This window comes from Cherax quadricarinatus, chromosome 39, assembly GCF_038502225.1.
Source record: "Cherax quadricarinatus isolate ZL_2023a chromosome 39, ASM3850222v1, whole genome shotgun sequence".
Lineage (NCBI taxonomy): Eukaryota > Metazoa > Arthropoda > Malacostraca > Decapoda > Parastacidae > Cherax > Cherax quadricarinatus.
Genome location: NC_091330.1, coordinates 18,702,425 through 18,728,871, shown reverse-complemented (window position 1 = coordinate 18,728,871; position 26,447 = coordinate 18,702,425). Strand labels below are relative to the sequence as shown.

At 40.4% G+C, this 26,447-nt stretch overlaps 1 protein-coding gene across 2 annotated transcripts in view; it reads right to left on the bottom strand.

The window, feature by feature from the left end:
- Positions 1 to 26,447, bottom strand: part of LOC128696380 (uncharacterized) — a 320,039-nt gene that overhangs the window by 248,475 nt on the left and 45,117 nt on the right. For both annotated transcript variants that reach the window (XR_011392930.1, XM_053787632.2), the window contains exons 4-6: positions 18,578 to 18,686; positions 18,029 to 18,186; positions 6,053 to 6,233 (exon numbers count right to left, since the gene is read on the bottom strand). Coding sequence is in view for 1 of the 2 variants with exons in the window: in XM_053787632.2 (XP_053643607.2) it covers positions 6,053 to 6,233; positions 18,029 to 18,186; positions 18,578 to 18,686 (448 nt within the window). In the remaining variant the exon portion in view is untranslated. The remainder of the gene's footprint in view (positions 1 to 6,052; positions 6,234 to 18,028; positions 18,187 to 18,577; positions 18,687 to 26,447) is intronic.

Sequence of the window (26,447 nt, the reverse complement as noted above, 5' to 3'; positions counted from 1 at the left end):
TCCATTGCTTTTGGTCTAAAACTCCTCCAAATCATGAAATTGAGCTTCACTGACACTTCCATCTGTGTTAGAGCATCACTTGGGAAGAGAAGAGTCCCAGATTTGCTGGGGAATCACATATTTCTTACCGCTAGACATGCTGAAAATGGACAACTGAAATGGCATTCCCACAATGCACCACTGGCTCCCCGATTTTTTTTATATGGTGCACACTAACCATGGAGACCCATTCTCTCACATGTGGGCCTACCAGCTTTCTCCTGCTTGATTTGAAGCTGCTAGAATTTATAAATACGTCAGAAACATTGGCTCGTAAGACGTATTTATACGTCGGAAACAGTCAAAGGGTTAAACAGGACATCTCCACTAACTCCAACCGTCTCCTCGCTGCTGCATTTACCACCCAAGCTTCACACCCATACAAGAGTGTTGGTACTACTATACTTTCATACATTCCCTTCTTTGCCTCCATAGATAACGTTTTTTGACTCCACATATACCTCAACGCACCACTCACCTTTTTTCCCTCATCAATTCTATGATTAACCTCATCCTTCATAAATCCATCTGCCGACACGTCAACTCCCAAGTATCTGAAAACACTCACTTCTTCCATACTCCTCCTCCCCAATTTGATATCCAATTTTTCTTTATCTAAATCATTTGATACCCTCATCACCTTACTCTCTTCTATGTTCACTTTCAACTTTCTACCTTTACACACATTCCCAAACTCATCCACTAACCTTTGCAATTTTTCTTTAGAATCTCCCATAAGCACAGTATCATCAGCAAAAAGTAACTGTGTCAATTCCCATTTTGAATTTGATTCCCCAAAATTTAATCCCACCCCTCTCCCAAACACCCTAGCATTTACTTCCTTTACAACCCCATCTATAAATATATTAAACAACCATGGTGACATTACACATCCCTGTCTAGGACCTACTTTTACCGGGAAGTAGTCTCCCTCTCTTCTACACACCCTAACCCGAGCCTCACTATTCTCATAAAAACTCTTTACAGCATTTAATAACTTACCACCTATTCCATATACTTGCAACATCTGCCACATTGCTCCTCTATCCACTCTATCATATGCCTTTTCTAAATCCATAAATGCAATAAAAACCTCCCTACCTTTATCTAAATACTATTCACATATATGCTTCAATGTAAACACTTGATCTACATATCCCCTACCCACTCAGAAACCTCCTTGCTCATCCGCAATCCTACATTCTGTCTTACCTCTAATTCTTTCAATTATAACCCTACTGTACACTTTTCCTGGTATACTCAGTAAACTTATTCCTCTATAATTTTTACAGTCTCTTTTGTCCCCTTTCCCTTTATATAAAGGGACTATACATGCTCTCCGCCAATCCCTAGGTTCCTTCCCCTCTTTCATACATTTATTAAACTAAAGTACCAACCACTCCAACACTATATCCCCCCCTGCTTTTAACATTTCTGTCATGATCCCATCAGTTCCAGCTGCTTTACCCCCTTTCATTCTACGTAATGCCTCACGTACCTCCCCCACACTTACATTCTGCTCTTCTTCACTCCTAAAAGATGGTATACCTCCCTGACCAGTGCATGAAATTACTGCCTCTCTTTCTTCCTTAACATTTAAAAGTTCCTCAAAATATTCTCCCCATCTACCTAATACCTCCATCTCCCCATCTACTAACTCCCCTACTCTGTTTTTAACTGACAAATCCATACTTTCCCTAGGCTTTCTTAACTTGTTTAACTCACTCAAAATTTTTTTTCTTATTTTCATTAAAATTTCTTGACAGTGCCTCTCCCACTCTATCATCTGCTCTCCTTTTGCACTCTCTCACCACTCTCTTTACCTTTCTTTTACTCTCCATGTACTCTACTCTTCTTATAACACTTCTGCTTTGTAAAAACCTCTCATAAGCTAACTTCTTCTCTTTTATCACACCCTTTACTTCATCATTCCACCAATCACTCCTCTTTCCTCCTGCCCCCACCCTCCTATAACCACAAACTTCTGCCCCACATTCTAATACTGCATTTTTAAAACTATTCCAACACTCTTCAACCCCCCCACTACTCATCTTTGCACTAGCCCACCTTTCTGCCAATAGTCGCTTATATCTCACCCGAACTTCCTCCTCCCTTAGTTTATACACTTTCACCTCCCTCTTACTTTTTGTTGCCACCTTCCTCTTTTCCCATCTATCTCTTACTCTAACTGTAGCTACAACTAAATAATGATCCGATATATCAGTTGCCCCTCTATAAACATGTACATCCTGGAGCATACCCATCAACCTTTTATCCACCAATACATAATCTAATAAACTACTTTCATTACGTGCTACATCATACCTTGTATATTTATTTATCCTCTTTTTCATAAAATATGTTGTGTATATATAAAACTATAATTAATCTATAAAATGTATTTTTTGTTAATATTTTTGGGTGTCTGAAATGGATTAATTGGATCTACTACTCTGAAGAAAACTGCTCAGACAAAGTGTTTTGTCTGTGCACATTTAAAAAAAAAAAAGCCCACAAATATGCACTCTCATTTTATGTGCGAGGAGTGTAAAACACCATTGTGTATGAAACTACGTTTCAAAGAGTTCCACAAGCTGCAGAACGTCTAAGAACATGTCCAATGACTGTACATTTATATATATCATAGAACAATAGTAATAAAAAAATTTTTGTATTGTTTGTGCAAACAAGTTTTGTAAATATACAGTGGACCCCCGGTTTACGATCAGCTCCCAATGCGACCAATTATGTAAGTGTATTTATGCAAGTGCGTTTGTATGTGTATGTTTGGGGGTCTGAAATGGACTAATCTAATTCACAATATTCCTTATGGGAACAAATTCGGTCAGTACTGGCACCTGAACATACTTCTGGAATGAAATAATATCGTAAACCGGGGGTCCACTGTATTGATAATTATCTTTGGGCGCTTATTGTGTTGTATACTACATGTATATATACGTACATTGCACCTTACTTTGGTCTCACAGGCCATGTAGGTTACCTGAAAAAATGAAGTACTGTAGTGGAAAAAACAAGAAACCTTCGAATAGGAGCAAATATAAGTGTATGGGGTGAGCTGCATTTGCCGCTGTTGCCATACGCGACTCGTTTTCTCCCAACTTTATGCCTCTATATCTCAGTTAGTAATGATCGCAAACAATTTTTTGTTAGGTTTAAAATACTCAGCAAAATAATCCTAACATTTGGTAAGAAAAAAATAATTTTTTTATTTTTCCAATATTTTTCAACATAGAATGACAGTTTCAGAAATGGGCTTGCAACAGTCAAAAGGTTAAATCTCTAAAGCCAGTCTTTGCTGGCCCTAAATTCACTAACAGCAGCACTTGTTCCAGGCATTTCTTTTACAAGATCTGCATGCAACTGCCTTGCCTTCTCACAAATCATCGACTCCGCAACACTATCTCCTGCTAATTGTTTTTCGGTGATTCACAAAACCATCAACTTCTCCCTATCTTCCATTATCTTTGCCAGGACAGAAGTGATTGTTGATTTGTTTTCCCATACATCCTGGCAAGTTCCAGAACCCGCACACTACTCTCATACTTTTCAATAACTTCTTTCTTAACCCTTTGAGGGTCAACAGGCCCTCTCCTAAACTTGTTCTCAGGGTCGGCCAAATTTAAAAAAAAAAAAAATTATTTTCTCTTATGAAAAGATAGAGAATCTTTTCCCGATCTTAAAGACACCAAAAGTTTGAAATTTGATGGAAAACTTACGGAATTATGCTCTCGCAAAGTTAGCGGTCTCGGCGATGTTTATGCATCGGCGATTTTGCCCACTTTGAGCCCCATTTTCGGCCAATTTCACTGTACTAGTCGACAAAAAACATGAATATTTCGCTAGAACTCCATTTTTTCTATCGAATGGGTGCAAGAAACCACCCATTTATGAAATTCAACTATCCAGTACAGTGGTCAGAATTTAGCAATTTTGCCAATTTCACACAAATTTCAAAAGATGCCAATTTCCGAATAGGGTCCAGAATAAACAAGAAAGACATTCCTGGCACTAAAATGACATTTCCTCTGGTCATTAGTCACGTCTCAAGGCCCCTCTTATATTCTTTTGCTTTCCGCTTTGAATTTTTATTCTCAGAAAAACTATAAGATTTACTGTTATGCAGACTACTGCATTAGTGTAAAAAATGGTATAAATATTATTGGTCGCACTTGTGAAAGAATATTAGACTCACCAGTTGACGTGTATTGCACGCTTGGCACGATTTGTTTACTTTTGAAATTTGGTAAAAATCGAACATTTCTGCTACTTTGAGCTCAATTTCAAGGTACCTTTCATTGTAAAACCAGTCAAAATCATCTCAATTTCTGTAATATGTCTTCCATTCTATAAAATGAGACCAAGAAAACTAGAATACAACAATAAATACCATACGAAAATACAGTGCAAAGTCGCTGTTTTATTCCAAAAAAATGGTCAAAGTTTTTTTTTTCTCATTATGCACTGTGTGCTGCAGGATTTTTTTTAGACTGTGCACACTGACCACATAGACCCATTCTTTCATATGAAGGCCTACCAGCTTTCTCCCACTAGATTTGAGGGCGCTAGAATTTAGGCGTACTAATATGTCAAAAACCCTGGGTCGTAAGCCGTACTAGTATGTCCAAAACCCTCAAAGGGTTAAATTCCATCGTGTTTCTCACTTTCTTTACCAAAGTACATTTACTAGGAACTTTCTTTGGGGCCATGGTTACTAATTTCCCAGTTGCACTTAATCAATAACCATGAAAATCAATGAATTATAGTGAAATGTTTGGACAAATGAACAGAACAGAAGCTTCCTTACTCGCCCAGAGACCTGGTCACAGACCGGGCCGCGGAGGCGTTGACCCCCGGAACTCTCTCCAGGTAAACTCCAGGTAAAGACAAAGCCAAGGCTGATGCGCTCACGGCTGGTGGTGGCAGGTTGACATGTATCATACGGCCAATAAGCGAATTAATGGCTAATAACTGGGAACCCAAAAAACGGCCATTAAGCAGAATGGCCAACAACCGAGGGTCCACTGTACGTCACTAAGTGAAGAAAGGCTGTACTTTTAAAAGTTAGTTCTTTATCAAGGCAATTATATTTTATGGATGTTAATTTTAAGCATGAGTGAAGAGTTCCTGTTTGTTTATTATAGATTACTCAGTTACTGAGGTGCAGAGCAGTGGAAGCTGAGATTACTTGACCCCACTCTCCTACTCTCTTTCCCCAATACTTTACCCAGGTGCACACTTGCCTTGACCATAGTATTTCCACAAGCACCTGATACTGTACCCTCAAGATAAAAGTGAGCATATGTAAGAGAACATATGCACTATATTGTTCGATACAGTGATAAGTCAGTTGCTAGTGCTGTCAGGTAAGATGCAAGAGTGGGAGATAAAGAGTGAGTGGAAAGAAATGCAAGAAGGAATGAGTGAGGAAGAGAAGTAAGGCAATAGGACAATGGAGGAAAAGGTTGGAAATGGAAACAAGAACTCATCTTTGTACTGTACATTATTTTGAATTTTATTGAAAAAATTTATTAGATATGAATTATAGTTGGGAACACATCTAAGATTATGACATGAGTATCCATAAGAAACGTGGTTCCAAATCTGGAACGAACAATTTTCAGGAAAGAATCAAGATCGTAAGTGGAGGGGATCTACTGTTAATCACGAAATATTTTATAATGTAAAAACACAATAACAATGCTCATATTTTTCTCATTTTTTTATACTGTGTAGCAAAAATATCCATTGTTTTTATATTTATGTATTGTGGCTGCTGAAGGCTAATTATAGGAAAATGTTACTGGACCTATTATGAAAGGTTTATATAATAAGTTCACATATGAAAGTGTAGACTGTGCAGCTGGACTCAATAACATCAAATGATACATATCTGCAAATTAATTACTAACTGCACAAAATTTGCTGAATTAGTTGAGTACTGTAATAATGAATCCTTGATAATCTCTGGAGGTTACAAGAAGCAATATACCTGGCAGCAATGGAGTTTCAGGTTCACTAAGGGTGCTGGGGCTGTCCTCGGCAATATAATCAGTCCCTGTCCAAAGTGCTGCATCTCGGTACCTACCAGGAATCCGGCGCTCTCTCTTCTTTCTCTCTGCTCCAACCAAAATTACCTCAGATCCAGTTTCAATTACTGTCTTTCTGAAATCCTAAAACAAACACAATAATTACATGTCTGCTATTTTTTTTAGAATGTCATTTATTCTGTAGCCTACTTAGTTTTGGAAATCTATTTCCAAACAATATACAATAAAAATAAAAATAAAAATTGGATATCACATTGGAGGGAGGGAGTATGGAAGAAATGAATGTTTTCAGATATTTGGGAGTTGACTTGTCAGCAGATGAGTTTATGAAGGATAAGGCTAACAACAGAATTGATGAAGAAAAAAAGGTGAGTGGTGCATTGCGGTATCTGTGGATACAGAGAACGTTATCCATAGAGGCAAAGAAGGGAATGTACAAGAGTATAGTGGTACCAACACTCTTACATGGGTGTGAAGCATTATAAATTCTGCAGCAAGGAGGCAGTGGAGACATCCTGTTTAAGAGCAATGTGTGGTGTAAATATTATGCAGAGAATTCGTACTGTGGACATTAGGAGGATGTGTGAAGTTACTAAAAGTATTAGTCAGAGGGCTGAAGAGGGGCCGTTGAGGTGGTTTGGTCATTTTGAGAGAATGGAATAAAGTAGAATGACTTGGAGTGTATAAATCTGTAGGGAAAGGAAGGTGGGGTAGGGGTCATCCCCAAAAATGTTGGAGGGAGGGGGTAAAGGAGGTTTTGTGGGCAAGGGCTTGGACTTCCAGCAAGCTTGCGTGAGCTTGTTAGATAGGAGTGAATGGAGATGAATGGTGTTTGGGACCTGACGAGCTGTTGGAGTCTGAGCAGGGTAATATTTTGTGAAGGGATTCAGGGAAATCGGTTAGCCGGACTTGAGTCCTGGAAATGGGAAGTACAATGCATGCACTTTAAAGGAGGGGTCTGGGATTTGGCAGTCTGGAGGGATGTCCAAGCTGTCGTATCTGAGCACCCCTGCAAAGACAGTGATTATGTATGAATGATGGTGTAAGTGTTGAATGATGATGAAAGTTTTTCCTTTCTTTTGGGGTTTTTCGTTCATTTTGGGTCGCCCTGCCTCGGTGGGAAACAGCTGATGTGCTAAAAAAAAATATACATAATAAGGTTTTGCATGCTAAATGTAATCTTGTTAGTTGACATCCATGTGTGAATTTTTTTTTAAATTCTTCACCAGCTGGTATTTATGGTGATAAAGTCAAATCTTGGAATGACATATAATATCAACAACACATAACTGGTCTGAGGTGTTGAGCGGCATTAAGAAGATAATTATTACACATGAAGAGCAAAAGAGGACCAAATATGCAGCCTTGGGAAATGAACATGTATTAGGAGTTTATTAGTAATAGTGTCAGTTATGTGAAGATACTGGTGTCCTTTGAGAACTAGGAGAAAACAGAGTAGGAAGAGGAAGAGAAAAGGACAAAGATGAAGATGAGAAAGAAGAATAAGAGGGGAAAGATGATGATAGAGAGAGAGGAGGAGGAAGAGTAGGAAAAGGATGAGGAAGAAAGAATAACAGAGGAGAAAGAGGAAGAAAGAAGAGGAGAAGAGTAGAAAGAGGAAGAAATAAAATTAGAGGGAGGGCGAGAAGAAGGGAAGAAATGGGGAGGAAGAAGAGTAGAGGATGACAAATATGAGGGAGAGGATGAAGAGGACAAGGAGGATGAAAACAAGGAGAACGAGGACAATGAGGACGAAAACAAAGAGGACGAGGACAAGGCGAATGAAAACAAGGATGAGGAAGAGGACAAGGATGAAGAGGAGAGGAGGACAAGGAGGTAAGGAAGAGGAAGGGAGAAAGGAAAGGGAAGGGAAAAAGTTAAGGGGAGGGGAGAAGGGAAGGTGGAGGGAAGGACAAAATGAGGAAGGGATAGAAGAAGAAAGGAGAGGGAGAGATGGAGGGAGGTATGACAAGGATGGATAAAAGGTGGGAGGTAAGGAGAATGGGAACAGAACATAAAGGAGGAACACTGCAACAGGCCTATTGGCCCATACTAGGCAAGTCCGTCACAATCCATCCCTCTTAACAAAATATTTGCCCAACCCAATTTTCAATTCTACCTAAGCAATAAGCTTTGATAATGCTATTAACTCATATGCAAATCCCATCCCTCTCATTCATGTATTTATCCAACCTAAATTTTAAACTACCCAAGGTTTTAGCCTCAATAACCCTACTAGCATAAGCAAGCAAGATTTCAGGCATATCTTGCTACTTCTACTTACACTTAGGTCACACTACACATGAATGTACAAGCATATATATATATACACCCCTCTGGGTTTTCTGCTATTTTCTTACTAGTTTTTGTTCTTGTTTATTTCCTCTTATCTCCATGGGGAAGTGGAACAGAATTCTTCCTCCGTAAGCCATGCATGTCGTAAGAAGTGACTAAAATGCCGGGAACAAGAGGCTAGTAACCCTTTCTCCTGTATACATTACTAAAATTAAAGAGAGAAACTTTTGTTTTTCTTTTTGGGCCACCCTGCCTCGGTGGGAAACAGCCGATTTGTTGAAAGAAACCCTACTAGACAGACTGCTCCACTCATCAACTACCCTTTTTCCAAACCAATACTTTCCTATATCCTTTATAAATCTAAACTTGTCTAATTTGAATCCATTATTGTGGGTTCTATCATGGAGAGATATCCTCAAGATCTTACTAATATCCCCTTTATTAACCCTTAACCCTTTGACTGTTTCAGTCATATATACATGTATACGTCTTAAGAGGTACCGTGTTTGACGTATATATACAGTGGACCCCCGCATACCGTACGCATCGCATACCGTACAATCCGCATACCGCTCGCTTTCGCAAAAATTTTGCCTCGCATACCGCCCAAAAACCCGCTCACTGCTCTTCGTCCGAGACGCGTCCAATGTGCGGCCTGAGCCACGCTCACATGTTCCGCCGGTGGCATTGTTTACCAGCCAGCCTCCGCGGTAACATCCAAGCATACAATCGGAACATTTCGTATTATTACAGTGTTTTTGGTGATTTTTTCTGGAAAATAAGTGACCATGGGCCCCAAGAAAGCTTCTAGTGCCAACCCTACAGCAATAAGGGTGAGAATTACTATAGAGATGAAGAAAAAGATCATTGATAAGTATGAAAGTGGAGTGCGTGTCTCAGAGCTGGTCAGGTTGTATAATAAACCCCAATCAACCATCGCTACTATTGGTGGTACAGCTGCTGATGCTGCTGTACCACCGTCAGCTGCTGCTGCACTGTCAGCTGCTGCTGCATTGTCAGCTGCTGCTACTGTTGTACCACCGTCAGCTGCTGCTGCTGCTGTAGTACCGTCTGCTGCTGCTGTAGCATCGTCTGCTGCTGCTGTAGCATCGTCTGCTGCTGCTGTAGCATCGTCTGCTGCTGCTGTAGCATCGTCTGTGCTGCTGTAGCATCGTCTGCTGCTGCTGCTGTAGCATCGTCTGCTGCTGCTGCTGTAGCATCGTCTGCTGCTGCTGTAGCATCGTCTGCTGCTGCTGTAGCATCATCTGCTGCTGCTGTAGCATCGTCTGTTGCTGCTGTAGCATCGTCTGCTGCTGCTGTAGCATCGTCTGTTGCTGCTGTAGCATCGTCTGTTGCTGCTGTAGCATCGTCTGCTGCTGTTGTACCACCGTCAGCTGCTGCTGCTGCTGTAGCACCGTTGTTGGTGTGGCTTATTGAGAATACCAAGAAACAATTAACCCCAGAGGATTTGCCACCCAGGATAACCCAAAAAAGTCAGTGTCATCGAAGACTGTAACTTATTTCCATTGGGGTCCTTAATCTTGTCTCCCAGGATGCAACCCACACCAGTCGACTAACACCCAGGTGAACAGGGGAAAAATGCCTGGAACTAGTGCTCATATTGGTGAATTTAAAGCCAGCAAAGGTTGGTTTGAGAGATTTAAGAATCGTAGTGGCATACACAGTGTGATAAGGCCTGTTCTGGAAGAAAATGCCAAACAGGACCTACAGTACTCAGGAGGAAAAGGCACTCCCAGGACACAGTGTCTCATCAGTCATTGCTGCATCTTCAATAAAGGTAAGTGTCATTTATTCTTCATTTAGTAGAGTAGTACATGCACAATATATAGTGTGCATGTACTACTCTACTATTGTGCATGTATCCTTCTCTTTGTGTGTAGGAAAATGTATATTTCATGTAGTAAAAAAATTTTTTTCATACTTTTGGGTGTCTTGCACGGATTAATTTGATTTCCATTATTTCTTATGGGGAAAATTCATTCGCATACCGAACATTTCGCATAACAACCAGCCCTCTTGCACGGATTAAAGTCGCTATGCGGGGGTCCACTGTACTCATAAATTCTAGCAGCTTCAAATCAAGCTGGTAGGCCCACATGTGAGAGAATGGGTCTGTGTGGTCAGTGTGCCCATATAAAAAAAATCCTGGCGCAGAGAGTGCATAATGAGAAAAAAAAAACTCCGACCGTTTTTTTTTAAATTAAAATGCCGACTTTGTGGTCTATTTTCGGATAGTATTTATGGTTGTATTCTTGTTTTTTTGGTCTCATTTGATAGAATGGAAAATATATTATTGAAATAGAGGTGATTTTGATTGATTTTTTTATAAAAAGGACCTATTTTGAATAAAAATTCAAAATAGAAAGCAAGAGTAATATCAGAGGGGCCTGGAGACGTGACTGATGAACAAAGAAAATGTTATTTTAGAGCCAGGAATGCCTGCATTGTTCATTCTGGACCTTATTTTGAAATTGTCATATTTTTTAATTTTCGTGAAATTGGCCAAATTGCAAATTTCTGACCACGTTATTGAGTAGTTGAAATTGGTATATGGGCAGTGTCTTGTACTCAATCGATAGAAAAAAACGAAGTTCTAAAGAAATAGCTATGAGTTTGGTCGACTGAAAAAATGGAATTAGCCGAAAATAGGGCTCAAAGTGGGCGAAATCGCGGATTTGTAAATATCGCTGAGGTCGCTAACTTTGCGAGAGCGTAATTCCGTCAGCTTTCCATCAAATTTTGTTTTTTTTAGTGTCATTACAATCGGGAAAAGATTCTCTATCATTTCATAAGAAAACAATAATTTTTTTTTAAATTTTGCAACACCAGGAGACATCTCAGGATTGGGGGTTGCGACAGTCAAGGGGTTAAGCTGTCCAAACGTAGACCTACGTTTGCTCGTGTAGCGCTCCGAACACGTAGATCTACGTTTTTACACTGTTTCTTATGGAGAAAATCAAGGTCAGAGCATTGCGCGTGCAAACATAGATCTACATTTGCACAGTTTAAGGGTTAATACCCATCTTCCACTTATACACTTCGATCATGTCTTCTCTCATTCTTCGTCTAACAAGTGAATGCAATTTAACCCTTTGACTGTTTACGTCGTATATATACGTCTTACGCGCCACTGTTTCTGACGTATTTATACGCGTAAATTCTATCAGCTTCAAATCGAGCGGGAGAATGCTGGTAGGCCTACATGAGAGAGAATGGGTCTGAGTGGTGGGTGTGTACCCTGTGAAAAAAATCTGGGACTCAGTGGTGCATTGTGGGAACGCCATCTTGGTAGTCCATTTTCACCATGCCTCGCAGTAAGAAGTTCCTCACTCCTCGGCGGATTGGAGGTCTTTTGTTCCCAAGCGATAGCTCTAACAGCGATGAAAGTGTCAGTGAAAGTGAATTCCATGGTTTTCAAGCAAGTGTGACCGAAAAAAGAGCCCAGGATAACGGAATTAGTGATGAAAACCCAGATGACCCATGACCTACCACCTCTGGTGCTTGGCCAGCTCATTCACGTTCACCTGTACTAGGACGAAAGAGGAAACTATTTGCCCGTGTACACGACTCAGATGTGAGCAGTGAAAGTGATAGTGATGGTGATTTCAAAGTTACTGAAAGCAGCTCTAGTTGTGACAGTGAGGGTGAATATTCCCCAGTGAAGCAGCAGTATATACGACGTAGCATGCGGTCTGGTAGTGTTTCATATGCTGTTCCACGGGTAAGGAGTAAATCTTGGAGCACATCCCGTGGCCCTACACCACGACCTATAGTGAAGATGACAATATTGTTACGTGGGTATGAATGATGTGAGTGAGGCAGCATGGTGGTGATAGTGATGGTGGCATGAGTCATGTAGCACCGGCAGCGGGCCATGCTACTACCCACGCTGCTGACTCTGCACAACCAGCTTCACCCAACCCCACACTCCCACAACCTGCACAACCATGTTTCAATATGCAGAACCCACCAGCAGACCACATCTGGGATTGGCAGGAAGGTGACGAGTTTGTTCTCAGTCCCCATGACTTTGATGAAACACAAAGTGGAATACGGCCATCGTGTACACTTGGGAACAATGCTACTGGCTCTTGATTTAGGGAATTGGATCTGTGCTCCAGTTCCCCGAATTAAGCCTGAATGCCTTCCACATCCCCCCCCCCAGGCGCTGTATAATCCTACGGGTTTAGCGCTTCCCCCTTGATTATAATAATAATAATAATGGAATGCTTTCAGTTATTCTGGACATTATTGTCAGGGAAACCAACACATACTATGAGTACACCATGGCAAATACAATTCTCTCACTAAGATCACGGCTACACCAGTGGAAGGACACAACTGTGGCAGAAATGTACCTGTTTTTTGCCACAATAATGCTTATGCCACATGTGTATAAGCACACTGTCACCACATACTGGGCAACAGAACGCCTGATTTCAACCCCAGGTTTTAGTGACATTATAGGTGTGAATCGTTTTTTGATACTGTTACGTATGTTACACTTTTCAGACAAAACAAGGCTTGACAGAAGCAACAGGTTATATAAGATCAGAAATGTGTTTATGTACCTGAAACAAAAGTGTTGCATGTATTTTTATCCCTTCAGGAAGCTTGTTATTGACGAGTCTTTCATTTTATTCAAGGGAAGACTCTCATTCAAGCAATACATACCAAGCAAGAGAAAACACTTTGGTATAAAGTTATTTGTACTGTGTGATTGCAAAAGTGGCCTCATTTTGGATATCATTGTGTACACTGGCAGTAATACATTGAGAGATACCAGGAAGTTATTGGGTATCTCTGGTGATGTAGTTCAAACAATGATGGAACCATATCTTGGTAAGGGGCATATATTATTTACTGATAACTGGTACACAAGCCCCATACTCAGTGATTTCTTGCAAGTGAACCTGACAGATGTGTGTGGCACAGTGTGTGGTAATCGTAAACATATGCCAAGGTTCGATGCTGGCACTCGCAGAGGTGAGGTGCAAGCCTTTGCTGCCAATGACACCATGGCATTTCTGTGGCATGACAAACATGATGTCACATTGTTGACATCAGCTCACCAAAACGAAATGGCACATACTGGCAGGCACAGCTGTCATGGACTACAACCTCAATATTCACTTAGTGGACAAATGTGACATGCAGATTGGGTTTGCTGATTGTGTACACAAGAGTTATAAGTGGTATATAAAACTTTTTTTCCAACTTGTTGATATTTCCATGCTAAATGCTTATAACATATACAAGTTGAGGACCAACAACAAACCAAAATACGGTGAATTTTGTTTGTCAGTCATCAGACAAATAATCGCCAAGTATCAAGGAGCAACACCTGCAATAGACCAGCGCCCACGAAATTACCAAAATACACCATCTCGTTTGAGGCCTGGTGATCACTACCCCATACAACTGCCTCCTACTGCTTTCAAGAAAAGTGCTCAGAAGAGGTGTTTTGTATGTGGACATACCACAAAACACCCACAAACATGCAGAGACACTTGTTTTATGTGTGAGGAGTGTCAAGTGCCACTCTGCATATACCCATGCTTCAAGGAGTTCCATAAGCTGCAGCAGTTCTAGGAAAGTGTTCAGTGACTGTACATCTGTATATATATTATGGAACAATAGTAATAAACAATGTTTTGTATTGTTTGTTTGTGTAAAAAAGTTTTATACACAAACTAATAGTGATAATGTTTGTTCAGTTATTGTGTTGTAAACAATGAGTGTATATTTGAACATTGCATCTTACTTTGGTCTCACAGGCCACATAAATTACTTAGAAAAGAAAAATACTGGAAAATACAAGAAACCTTCGAACTGGAGTAAATAAAAGAATACCGGGTGGGCGGCATTCGCCGCTGTTGCCATATGCCGCTCATTTTCTGCCAACTTTGTGCCTCTGTATCTCGGTAAGTACTGATGGCAAAAATTTTTTTTAGGCTTAAAACACTCAGTAAAATAATCCAAACGTTTTGGTAAGAATTTTTTTTTTTTTTCGAATATTTTGCGACATAGAATGACAGTTTCAGAAAGGGGCCTGCGACAGTCAAAGGGTTAAGGGTCTTCAATCTTTCTTCATAAGGAAGATTTCTAATGCTATGTATTAATTTAGTCATTCTATGCTGAATGTTTTCTAATGAATTTATGTCCATTCTATAATATGGAGACCAGAACTGAGCGGCATAATCTAGGCGAGGCCTTACTAATGATGTATAAAGCTAAAATATAACCTCTGAACTTCTATTGCTTACACTTTTTGATATATATCCCAGTAATCTGTTTGCCTTATTACGTACACTTAGGCATTGCTGTCTTGGTTTAAGGTTACTGCTTATCATATCCCCCAAGTCCTTTTTGCAATCTGTATGGCTAAGTTCCACATTATTTAACTTATAAGTGCTAGGGTTATGGACACTCCTGAGCTTCAGAACCTTGCATTTATCTACATTGAACTGCATCTGCCACTTTTCTGACCAGGTACTGAGTTTGTCTAAATCCTCCTGAAGTTCCCTGATATCTACGTTTGAATCAATTATCCTACCTACCTTTGTGTCATCGGCGAATTTGCTCATCTCAATTGTAATTCCCTCATCAAAATCATTGATATATATTATAAACAACAACGGGCCTAAGACAGATATCCACTCGGATTTAAACCCATTTATGCACACTCTCTGCTTCCTGTCTGTGAGCCATGACTCGATCCACGAGAGCACTTTTTTCCCAATGCCATGAGCTGCCACTTTCTTTAACAGTCTTTGGTGTGGAACTCTATTAAAAGCCTTACTAAAATCTAAATAAACAGTATCAAATTCTTTATCGTGATCAACAGCCTCAAAAGCTTTACTGAAGAAAGTTAATAAATTAGTTAGACAAGAACGGCCTCTCGTGAATCCATGCTGAGTATCATTAATCAGATTATGCTTATCCAGATGGCCTCAGCTATAACTGACTCTAGTAATTTGCCTACAATTGAGGTCAGGCTTACTGGGCGGTAATTTGAAGGTAACAACTTGTCCCCTGCTTTAAAAATAGGAATTACATTAGCCATCTTCCACATATCAGTTAATGGTTCACAGAATCTCATTTTGCTTTCCTTAAGAACCCTTGAGAAAGGCTCATCAGGACCCTGCAACTTATTTTGTTTCGGCCGGTCTATTTGTTTCATAACCATTTCACTAGTGACTGTGACGTTACATAATTTATCTTCTTCAGGCACATTATAAAAATTAATTACTGGAATATTGTTAGTGTCTAAACCCGAGAGAAAATAATTATTTAAAATCGAGCACATTTCATTCTCTTTGTCAGTAAGATGCCCATAGTTATTTTTAAGGGGACCTATCTTATCCCTAACTTTTGTTCTATACACCTGGAAAAAAAACTTTTTGGGTTGGCTTTCGAATCCCTGACAACTTTAATTTCGTATTCCCATTTAGCTTTTCTTATCCCCTTTTTAACGTCCCTCTTAATGTCAATATATTGATTTATAAGATGACCCTCACCTCTTTTGATTCGTCTATAAATTCCTTTCTTCTGCCCTAAAAGATATTTGAGCCTATTTTCATCCATTTTGGGTCATTTCTATTTGATCTAATTTCCTTATATGGGATAAACGTTCTTTGGGCAGCATGTATTGTGTTAAGAAAGCTGTCATACTGATAGTTCTCTTCGTTACCCCAGTCCACAGATGATAAGTGTTTTCTAAGCCCATTGTCATCTGCTAAGGAAAAATCTGGGACCATTACTGAATTATCCCTACTGCCATACTTCCATTCAATGCTAAAGGTAATTGATTTGTGATCGCTTGTGCCGAGTTCCTCTGTAATTTCTAAATTATTAACAAGGGTTTCTTTGTTTGCCAGAACCAAGTCAAGCAGATTATTTCCCCTTGTAGGCTCTGTCACAAACTGCTTCAAAAAACAATCCTGAACTACTTCTAAGAAGTCGTTAGATTCTAAATTCCCAGTCAAGAAATTCCAATCAATATCACTAGAATTACTACGTTATCGTGCCTTGTGGCCTTATCAATTTCCTCCCATAGTAGTCTCCCTTGGTCCCTATCGAAGTTTGGGGGACGGTATATCACTCCTAAAATCAATTTTTCATGCCCCTCTGAAAATTCTATCCTAACAGACTCTGTATGTGTTACTTCAGACTTAATACACGTTTTTATGCAACAGTTCAAGCGTTCTCGGACATACAATGCCCCACCCCCCTTCCTGATACTTCTATGTACTTGGAACAATTTAAAACCCTGAATGTGACATTCTGCAGGCATGTCCCGACTTTTTGAATCAAACCACGTCTCAGTTATGACAAATACATCAACGTTACCTGCACTTACAACTAATCTCAACTCGTCCATCTTATTCCTAGCACTACGGCTATTTGCATAATATACATTGAAAGACACTCCTTTCTCTTTACCCTTCGTGCTCATTTCTGTTTTTCCACTAAACCTGTTACTGTCCTTGTCACCTAGTGCCATTGGTTTTCCAATATCCACCTCATTCTGCCTATTACTAGTTCCCCTAGAGCTCATAATATTACTACACTGGGACTTGACTGTTTTCCCGCCAGAACCCATGCCACTAACTATTCCTAGTTTAAAGTCCTAACAGCTCCCTCCACTGCCGTTGCCTGTGCCCCATCCCAGACCAAGTGTACCCCATCCCTGGCATACATGTCATTTTTGCCGTAGGAGAGGTCCCAGTTGTCAATGAATGTTACTGCATTTTCCTTACAGTATTTGTCCAGCCAGCAATTGACACCAATTGCCCTGGACAACCATTCATTTCCAACTCCTCTCCTTGGCAAAATACCACGTATAACAGGGTTCCCACCCTTCTTCCTAATTATCTCTATTGCTGACCTATACCTGCTAATCAGGTCCTCACTCTTACATCTGCTGACATCATTGCCTCCCGCATTGAGGCAGATAATAGGACTGCTCCCATTACTTTTCATGATGTCGTCCAGACGGCTAACAATATCCCCCATCATAGACCCAGGAAAACATACCCTCTGCCTCCTCTACCTGTCCCTAAGACAAAAGGTCCTATCCATACACTTAACCTGACTGTCTCCAACTAAAATAGTGTTCTTACCTTCACTTGTGGAATTCGTCGTGACGTTCTCGATGGTCTTCTTTGGGGTTTCTAGGAATGTTTCACTCACGTCTGCCAATGCTTCCTTGGTGCTCTTTGTGACGATCCCAGTAGACAACCCACATTCATCAGGAAGCACCGAAAATGGGTTGGAAGTTTCCACAGTAGTCTTCTGGTTCTTCGTTGTTTCTGCCTCTCCAACAGTCTTCTTGATCCTCAGCTTGGTTCCATGTTGTGCATCCACTGACCAGGTTCCCCTCTTTACATGAGGACTCACAACAGGATTACTATGAATCCTCTTGCTCTCCTCCATTAATCGCTGTATCTCCAGCTTACCAACCCTAAGGTCCTCTTTTAGTTGCTGGTAGAGTTGCTCAAGAGAGGGCATCCTGGTTCAGATTCACAGAGAGCACACAAACAAGTCTTCACAGAGCTAAGTACAGGTCACCACTAGGTACAGACATGTAGTCTACAAACCTTTTCTCTTAAAGCAAGTCCTTCCTTTTGCTCACGATCCAGGTTGAAAATTGAAACAGCATTCATGGTTCTTCCGCTACCAGACACAGAGTGCTTCCAACTCTCATCTCGACAGCTACATTCAAACATACATTCAATACGTCCACAATGCTCCATACCTAAATAAAGCGAAACACCCTTTATTAAAGACCATTAAAGAGAAGAGCTAAAGTTCTTTCTACAGTATAAATATTATGACACTGAAAACAACAAATACTGTACAAAAAATTATGATGAAGTATGGCTAAGTTGCCTGAATGTATAGTTCAATTCCCTTAAAATAAAAAATTACTACTTTTGATTGACACATCTGAAAGTTTAATTTTTAAAAATTTAAAGAACAGATATTAAAATCTTTTTCCCCACAAAAGAATCACTGAACAGGACTGAAAGCCTTTCAACAGTAATGAGTGTCATCCTAATATACAACAGGAAAATAAAATAATGAATGAATAACAATTAGATTGATACCAAACCTGACACAGTAAATATGAAATCGAAATAACTTACTTCTTCGTCGACAGGTTAGAGAGTCGCAGACACATCCCAATTTACAGTACTCATTACTGCAATTCTCCTTAGGTCCACTTTCCTCATCTATTTTATCTTCTGCTGTATTCTAAGAGGTAGATTGAAATACAATACTGTAGTGATAGACAATATTCAGAAAACAATATACATATACAATGTATATGTGTACTGTACTACAAATAAATAGTGAGAACATGTATAGCTGCACCTACATTTTTTTGTAACACACACACACACACACACACACACACACACACACACACACACACACACACACACACACACACACACACACACACAGAGGCATGCATGCATGGGCACGTGCACACACACATACACAATTTTAATGAACTTTTATCATTAGTTTTCAATGTAGTGGTAATGTACCAAGCAAAATGACAACAAGCATCAAGACAAAAATATGATTGATGTCATTTATGAAACGGTCTTCTGCAAAATTATTAGTAGTCAGAGAAAAGTGGTAAATCCACTGGGAAAATAAGAGGCATTCAGCTCTGATCCAAGGAAGGGGAGAACAGGTCCAATGACTTGGATCAAGAGCTCCTCACTAGCATAAATGCAACTCCCTTGAGAGGGGGGAGGGGATGTCTTCAGTAAAAAACAAATTGTACAATATAATCAAACCACTTTTATTAAGAAGCCCATGAATTGCAACACTTAACTGTACTGTACAGGCAAACAACTAGAGTTCAGAATCTGATACAGTAGACTGTCATTTAACACGGTAGCTGCATCCCTGAAAACATCGTGGTAGTTAAAACCATGTTAGGCAAACTGAAGAACTCGTGGGAAAAATAGGGTTACGTTCCTTGGAGCCCACAAAAAGCCAAACAACTTTTTTTTTCGACCAACAGATCTCACAAAAATAAAAGTGAATATGTAATAGTAGTTCACAGTCATGATGTATTATGTTGTTTTTACTGCTTAACATTACATATGCAACAGAAATAATAGTATTTCCTACCTTAAATTGTGGGTCTTGGTGTTTGTGGATGATGATGGAGAATGGAGAGTTATTCTGTGACCCCACTGGGCTGAGGTGGATGGTAGAGGTTCTGGTACTGAAGTCGATGGTTGTACTAGGGAGTGCATAAATCAGTCAAGTCAGTAAGTCAATCAGTCAGTCTACTAAGCGAGTCAGTAAATCAGTCAAGTCAGTAAGTCAGTCAGTAAATTAATCAATTCAGTAAGTCAGTCAAGTTGTCAGCATAGTTGCTGATCCCCTTATATGTGTTGTATAGCATGTCATAGTACCATCCATGTGTTTACAAAGAAGATCCCTAGGCCGAGTGACTGTGTGACGTCACGGGATGCGCATGTGTACGTTCGTACCTCTGCCTCCTAAGTCGGCGCATAGACATCCAGGCCAGTGACACGGCAAGCTGGGCTCCATCTCCCATTACCACAGTCTGACAATATAGCGTTACCATCCAACAAGTGTGTCTATCTTCAACCCTCGATATCTCCTTTTAAGAACCCCTACGACAAATTGGTGACAGCGGAGGGCCTGTAATCCTGACGATTACAGCGATTTCTGGAGATAAATTTCTACTGGGCCGGTCGCCATCTTGTGAGTAGGCCTGCCGAGACCTACCCCAGCCAGCTACCTCAGCCAGTTCCTCCCGCCCAAGTTTCTACCAGCCACTACATTATTCACTGGTCAGTCTCCCTTGCTCATATTGCGTGTTATAGCGTTATTTTTTTCAACCGGGGAGAGTCATCCACTCCACTGAGTTTGTTCATTCCTCCAGTAAGAAAGAACCGATCCCTTGTGTTCTGGTGATTCGATTCCTGCTCCAGGAAGATCTTATTCTGACTGTGAAGCCACCAGCACCCATTAGTGACTTTGTAATGAGCCAAGAATTACTGTATCGAATAGTCGAGTTGAGTACTCCAAGCAGAAGAGTCTACCAGTTAATAATTCCACAGTCACTAGTGAATGTAGCTGTATCTTTTGTAGATACTCGTTCAGACTGTCCTCAGTTAAGGCATGTGTTAGCCATTGCAGAGGAATTTGATCCTCCCAGAGATGATAACCATTCTGCATATGTAAACCTCACCCTAGCAGAATTGGGTTTAAATGTACATAGTCTGTATAACTAGATGTCCGAGATGAAGTAAACTGTCAACTGTTCGTTATTAACTGATCAGTTTTTCAGAATTTTTTTTTTCGTATTCATGTTCCCTCCGTGTTCTGAGAATTTGACAGTAATGATCTGAGTGCACCAGATGCCTTTGCTGTTAATTTCACCTTGTACAGTGGACCCCCGGTTAACGATTTTAATCCGTGCAAGAGGGCTCATCGTTATGCGAAATAATCGTTATGCGAATGAATTTTCCCCATAAGAAATAATGGAAATAAAATTAATCCGTGCAAGACGCCCAAAAGTATGAAAAAATTTTTTTTTTACCACATGAAATGTTAATTTTAATACACACAAACTGAAAAAGGCATGCACAATTACATGACACTTACTTTTATTGAAGATCTGGTGATGATTGATGGGATGGGAGGAGGGGAGAGCATTATCTTCTTACTGTTTAGAAGGGGAATCCCCTTCCATTAGGACTTGAGGTAGCAAGTCCTTTTCTGGGGTTACTTCCCTTCTTCTTTTAATGCCACTAGGACCAGCTTGAGAGTCACTGGACCTCTGTCGCACAACAAATCTGTCCATAGAGCTCTGTACCTCCCGTTCCTTCAAGACTTTCCTAAAATGGGCCATAACATTGTCATTGAAATAGTCACCAGCACGGCTTGCAACAGCTGTGTCAGGGTGATTTTCATCTATAAAGGTTTGCAGTTCAACCCACTGTGCACACATTTCCTTAATCTTTGAAGTAGGCACAATGGATTCCACAACTGGCATAGGCTTCTCAGGGTTAGCCCCAAACCCTTCAAAATCTTTCTTAATTTCCATACTAATTCTCACCCTTTTTACCACAGGGTTGGCACTAGAAGCTTTCTTGGGGCCCATGGTCACTTATTTTCCAGAAACAGCACCGAAAACACTGTAATAATACGAAATATTCCGAGTGTATGCTTGGATGTTACCGCGGAGGCTGGCTGGTAAACAATGGGACGGCCGGCACATGTGAGGGCACATTGGACGCGTCTCGGACGAAAATCGGTAAGCGGGTTTTTAATCGGTATGCGCGGCAAAAATTTTGCGATAAAAGTAATCGGTATGCGGAAAAATCGCTATGTGATGCCATCGTTATGCGGGGGTCCACTGTATATATATATATATATATATATTTATTCTTCCTCAGAATCCTTAGAGTGCATGAATATAGATCGATCGATCAATTCCATCCATATTGTACAATGAATTGTTCTTATAAGTCGTAATGCATTACGTTAAAAGTGATTACGTTAACACCCATTACGTAAAACTCATTTTGTTAACATTCATTATGATACCATCCATTAGTTCTAAGTTATATATGAATTTGTTATTGTATAGAATCAGCCCAGAACCACCTGCCTGTTCAGCCTATAGGATAGTAGTGTATGTCGAGACGACATACGTAACATGACCGAGCTGTCAGCATAGTTGCTGATCCCCTTATGTGTGTTGTATAGCATATCATAGTACCATCCATGTGTTTACATAGAAGATCCCTAGGCCGAGTGACTGTGTGACGTCACAGGACGCGCATGTGTACGTTTGTACCTCTGCCTCCTTCTCAGTCGGCGCATAGACATCCAGGCCAGTGACACGGCAAGCTGGGCTCCATCTCCCATTACCACGGTCTGACAATATAGCGTTACCATCCAACAAGTGTGTCTATCTTCAACCCTCGATATCTCCTTTTAAGAACCCCTACGACAAAGTCAGTCAGTCAAGTGAGTCGAGTCAAGTCAGTTAGTCAGTCAATCACACAAACTCATATTTACTCAAACTGAACTGTGTTAAGTTAGTTTTTTTGAAGTGTTATACAAAAATGTGCCGCAATTCTTCAATAGTGCTATAACCAAAATGTGCCAAACGAAACCATGTTAAACTACGGTCTACTGTACTTCAGATACGTAATTGGAAAGATTATTTTGGCTCAGATTCTGACTTGGTTTTTAACTTTTATTGCTTAACCCTTTGACTGTTTCCGACGTATAAATACGTCTTACGAGCCAATGTTTCTGACGTATTTATACGCATAAATTCTAGCAGCTTCAAATCAAGCAGAAGAAAGCTGGTAGGCCCACATGTGAGAGAATGGGTCTCCATGGTCAGTGTGCACCATATGAAAAAAATCGGGGAGCCAGTGGTGCATTGTGGGAATGCCATTTCAGTTGTCCTTTTTCAGCATGTCTAGCGGTAAGAAATATGTGATTCCCCAGCAAATCTGGGACTCTTCTCTTCCCAAGTGATGCTCTAACACAGATGGAAGTGTCAGTGAAGATCAATTTCATGATTTGGAGGAGTTTGAGACCAAAAGCAATGGAGGAGGAGGAGGGGAGGAAGAGGAGGAAGAGGAGGAGGAGGAGGAGGAGGAGGGGAGGAAGAGGAGGAAGAGGAGGAGGAGGAGGAGGAGGAGGAGGAGGAGAAGAGGAGGAGGAGGAGGAGAAGAAGAGGAGGAGGAGGAGGAGGAGGAGGAAGAAGAAGATGTAATAATATTGTTCCCTTGAAGCAAGAAAAAAAAAAGTCCACCCCATGACAGTGACAAGATAAGGGGAGATAACATCTGATAAGAGCTGACTTTGATGAGCGTAAAGGAGGGTAATATTACATGACCATCGCCCTCCCTTTGTTTTTGCTGGTACACAAACATTTGTCTGTCTGTCTATTTGTCTGTCTGTCAAGCTCCCTGTCTGTCCATCTAGCTCTCTGTCTCAGAGAGAGCCACAAGACTGTGTCATCACGTTTACTCACATCTTCAAGCAGAGTATAGCACTTTGTCTGGATTTCTTGGGTTATCCTAGGTAATTTACACTATGTATACTTGTATTTATGTGTACCTGTGAGACAGAGATAGGCAGACAGATAGAAAGAGAGACAGATTGAAAGATATAGAATGAGGGAGAAAGATAATTAGATAGAATGGAGGAGGGGAAGCAGCATCCGACCCCATTGTTTTGACAGGCGGTAGGGGTAGTGACTAATGAGACAATATGTCACTTTGACAGCTGCCGACTTCTGACTCAAAACAATTATAAGCCACACACTTGCACACAAGACAAGGAGGAGGAGGAGGAGGAGGAGAAGAAGGAGGAGGAGGAGGAGGAGAAGGAGGAGAAGGAGGAGGAGAAGGAGGAGGAGGAGGAGAAGGAGGAGAAGGAGGAGGAGGAGGAGGAGGAGGAGGAGGAGGAGGAGTAGAAGGAGGAGGAGTAGAAGGAGGAGGAGTAGAAGAAGAAGGAGGAGGAGGAGGAGGAGAAGGAGGAGGAGAAGGAGAAGGAGGAGGAGAAGGAGGAGGAGTAGAAGGAGGAGGAGTAGGAGGAGGAGTAGGAGGAGAAGGAGGAGGAGAAGGAGGAGGAGGAGGAGGAGGAGGAGGAGAAGGAGGAGGAGGAGGAGGAGGAGGAGGAGGAGGAGGAGGAGGAGGAGGAGGAGGAGGAGAAGGAGGAGGAGGAGAAGGAGGATGAGAAGGAGGAGGAGGAGGAGGAGGAGGAGGAGGATTGTTTGTTTGTTTTTGTAAACAAGTTTTGTAAACAATATATTGATAATTATGTTTGTGTGCTTATTGTGTTGTATACAACGAGTGTATATATATACATTGCACCTTACTTTGGTCTCATAGGCCACATAAGTTATGTGAAAAAATAAAATAGTGAAAAAAACAAAAAACCTTCAATTACAAGTAAACTAAAGTTTACCGGGTGAGCGGCAGTCGCCGCTGTTGCCATACGCGGCTCATTTTCTGCAAACTTCACGGCTCTATATCTCGGTAAGTACCGATGGCAAAAATTTTTTTTTTTGGACTAAAACACTCAGAAAAATAATCTTAACATTTTCATAAGAAAAAATAATTTTTTTTTTTTTTAATATTTGGCGACATAGAATGACAGTTTCAGAGAGGGGCCTGAAACAGTCAAAGGGTTAAAAATCATCTCATCTCTTAATACTAACCAGAACAACTTCTAATCAGTTTGAAGCAACTCTCTCAAATATTATATCATATTACCTTTAGTCTATTAAACATCTGCCAATCCATGAAATACGTATTACTGTTTGAACCATTAATTGTAATATTGTTTTTATTATGTGCAACGTCAAGAGTATTACAGTGGACCCCCGGATTAACCCTTAAACTGTCCAAACGTAGATCTACGTCCACGTGCAGGGGGGCTCCGAACGTAGATCTACGTTTTTTTACACACTTTCAGATGGGGAAAATCAAGGTTGGAGAGCTATGCATGTGAATGTAGATCTATGTTTGGACAGTTTAAGGGTTAAGTCGTCATCCAAATAAGAATATTCAGAATAAGTAACATTTTTTCATAAAAATACTGGCTCAGTGAACGTCACTGAACTCGGTATAAGTCATTCATCTGGAAAGTGTCTGCATGGCCTGAGAGGCCCCGATACTCCATGTACAGCCAGTGTGCCATTGTTTCCCAGCCAGTGAGGACAATCCCACATGTTCATACAATACATTTTGTATTATTTAATTCTTTTCAGTGCTTGTAACTGCTAAATAAGCCACCATGGGCCCAAAGAAAGCTTCTAGTGCCAGCCAGCCCTTTGGTAAAGGGCCGAGAGAGAGAGGGGAGAATATGCCTTTTTCAGTGATTCTGCAATATGTACGATACTAAAGCAGCAGGAGTTGATAAAGGCGATAAAGCCAGCCAGCAATAAAGTGTAGCATTAACAGTGTAGCACGTAAGTTAAACGATTAACTGATAGAAAAAGGACAGCACGAAACTGACTCCTCTATTGTTGTTGGAGGTATATAGTGCTACTGACTAACACCACCACCTCTGCCGCCGCCTTCACCACCACTATGTTTATCTTTCAGTGACCCTTATACACCCAACAACACACCACCATTTGTGACATTCTTAATACCATATTTTATTAATTTTAAAGTATATATCATGTTGCTATGTTATTAACATTGTTTATTATGTCATATTAGATGAATTGTGCTAGATAAATAAGCTGTAGAGCTTATATTAGTGTCATATTGAAGGAGTATCTTGTCCTGTCTCCCATCACAATTCCTAAAATACGCCAGAAACAGATCTCTCTGGAACACTTTTTTGAGCGACAGGGGTCCAGTGATTCTCAAGCTGGTCCTAGTGGCATTAAAAAGCAAAAAGGGAAGTAATCCAGGATAAGGACTTGGTACCTGAAGTCTTTATGGAAGTGGATTCCCCTTCCAAACAATTGTAAACTCCTCCATCCTCTCCCTTCCTCCCGTCTTCCATACATCACCATGTCTTCAATAAAGGTAAGTGTGATGTTATTATTGTTTTATTCTTCATGTATCATTGTTCTGTGTAGGTAAATGTATATTTCATATAGAAAACTTTTTTTTTAATGCTTTTGGGTGTCTGAAACAGATTAATTGGATTTCCATTATTTCTTATGGAGAAAATTAATTCGTAATAAGTCAGATTTGGGATAAGTCACTCTCTCTGGAACGGATTAATTATATAATCTGGGGGTCCACTGCGTTCTTATAAACCTCCACCTTGACTACCTCGCATTAGAATTAAGATTAAATAAAGATTTATTAAAAAGTTAACGACTCTTATCTTGTCTAAATTTAAGTAGTTATGTACTAGGATTAGTCTGCCCGAAATGCCCCGGCATGATAGTGGCTTTCTTTGTACATAACAATCCAAAATTGTAATTACACATCGTAACCTTTACAAAGAAATAAAATCTTT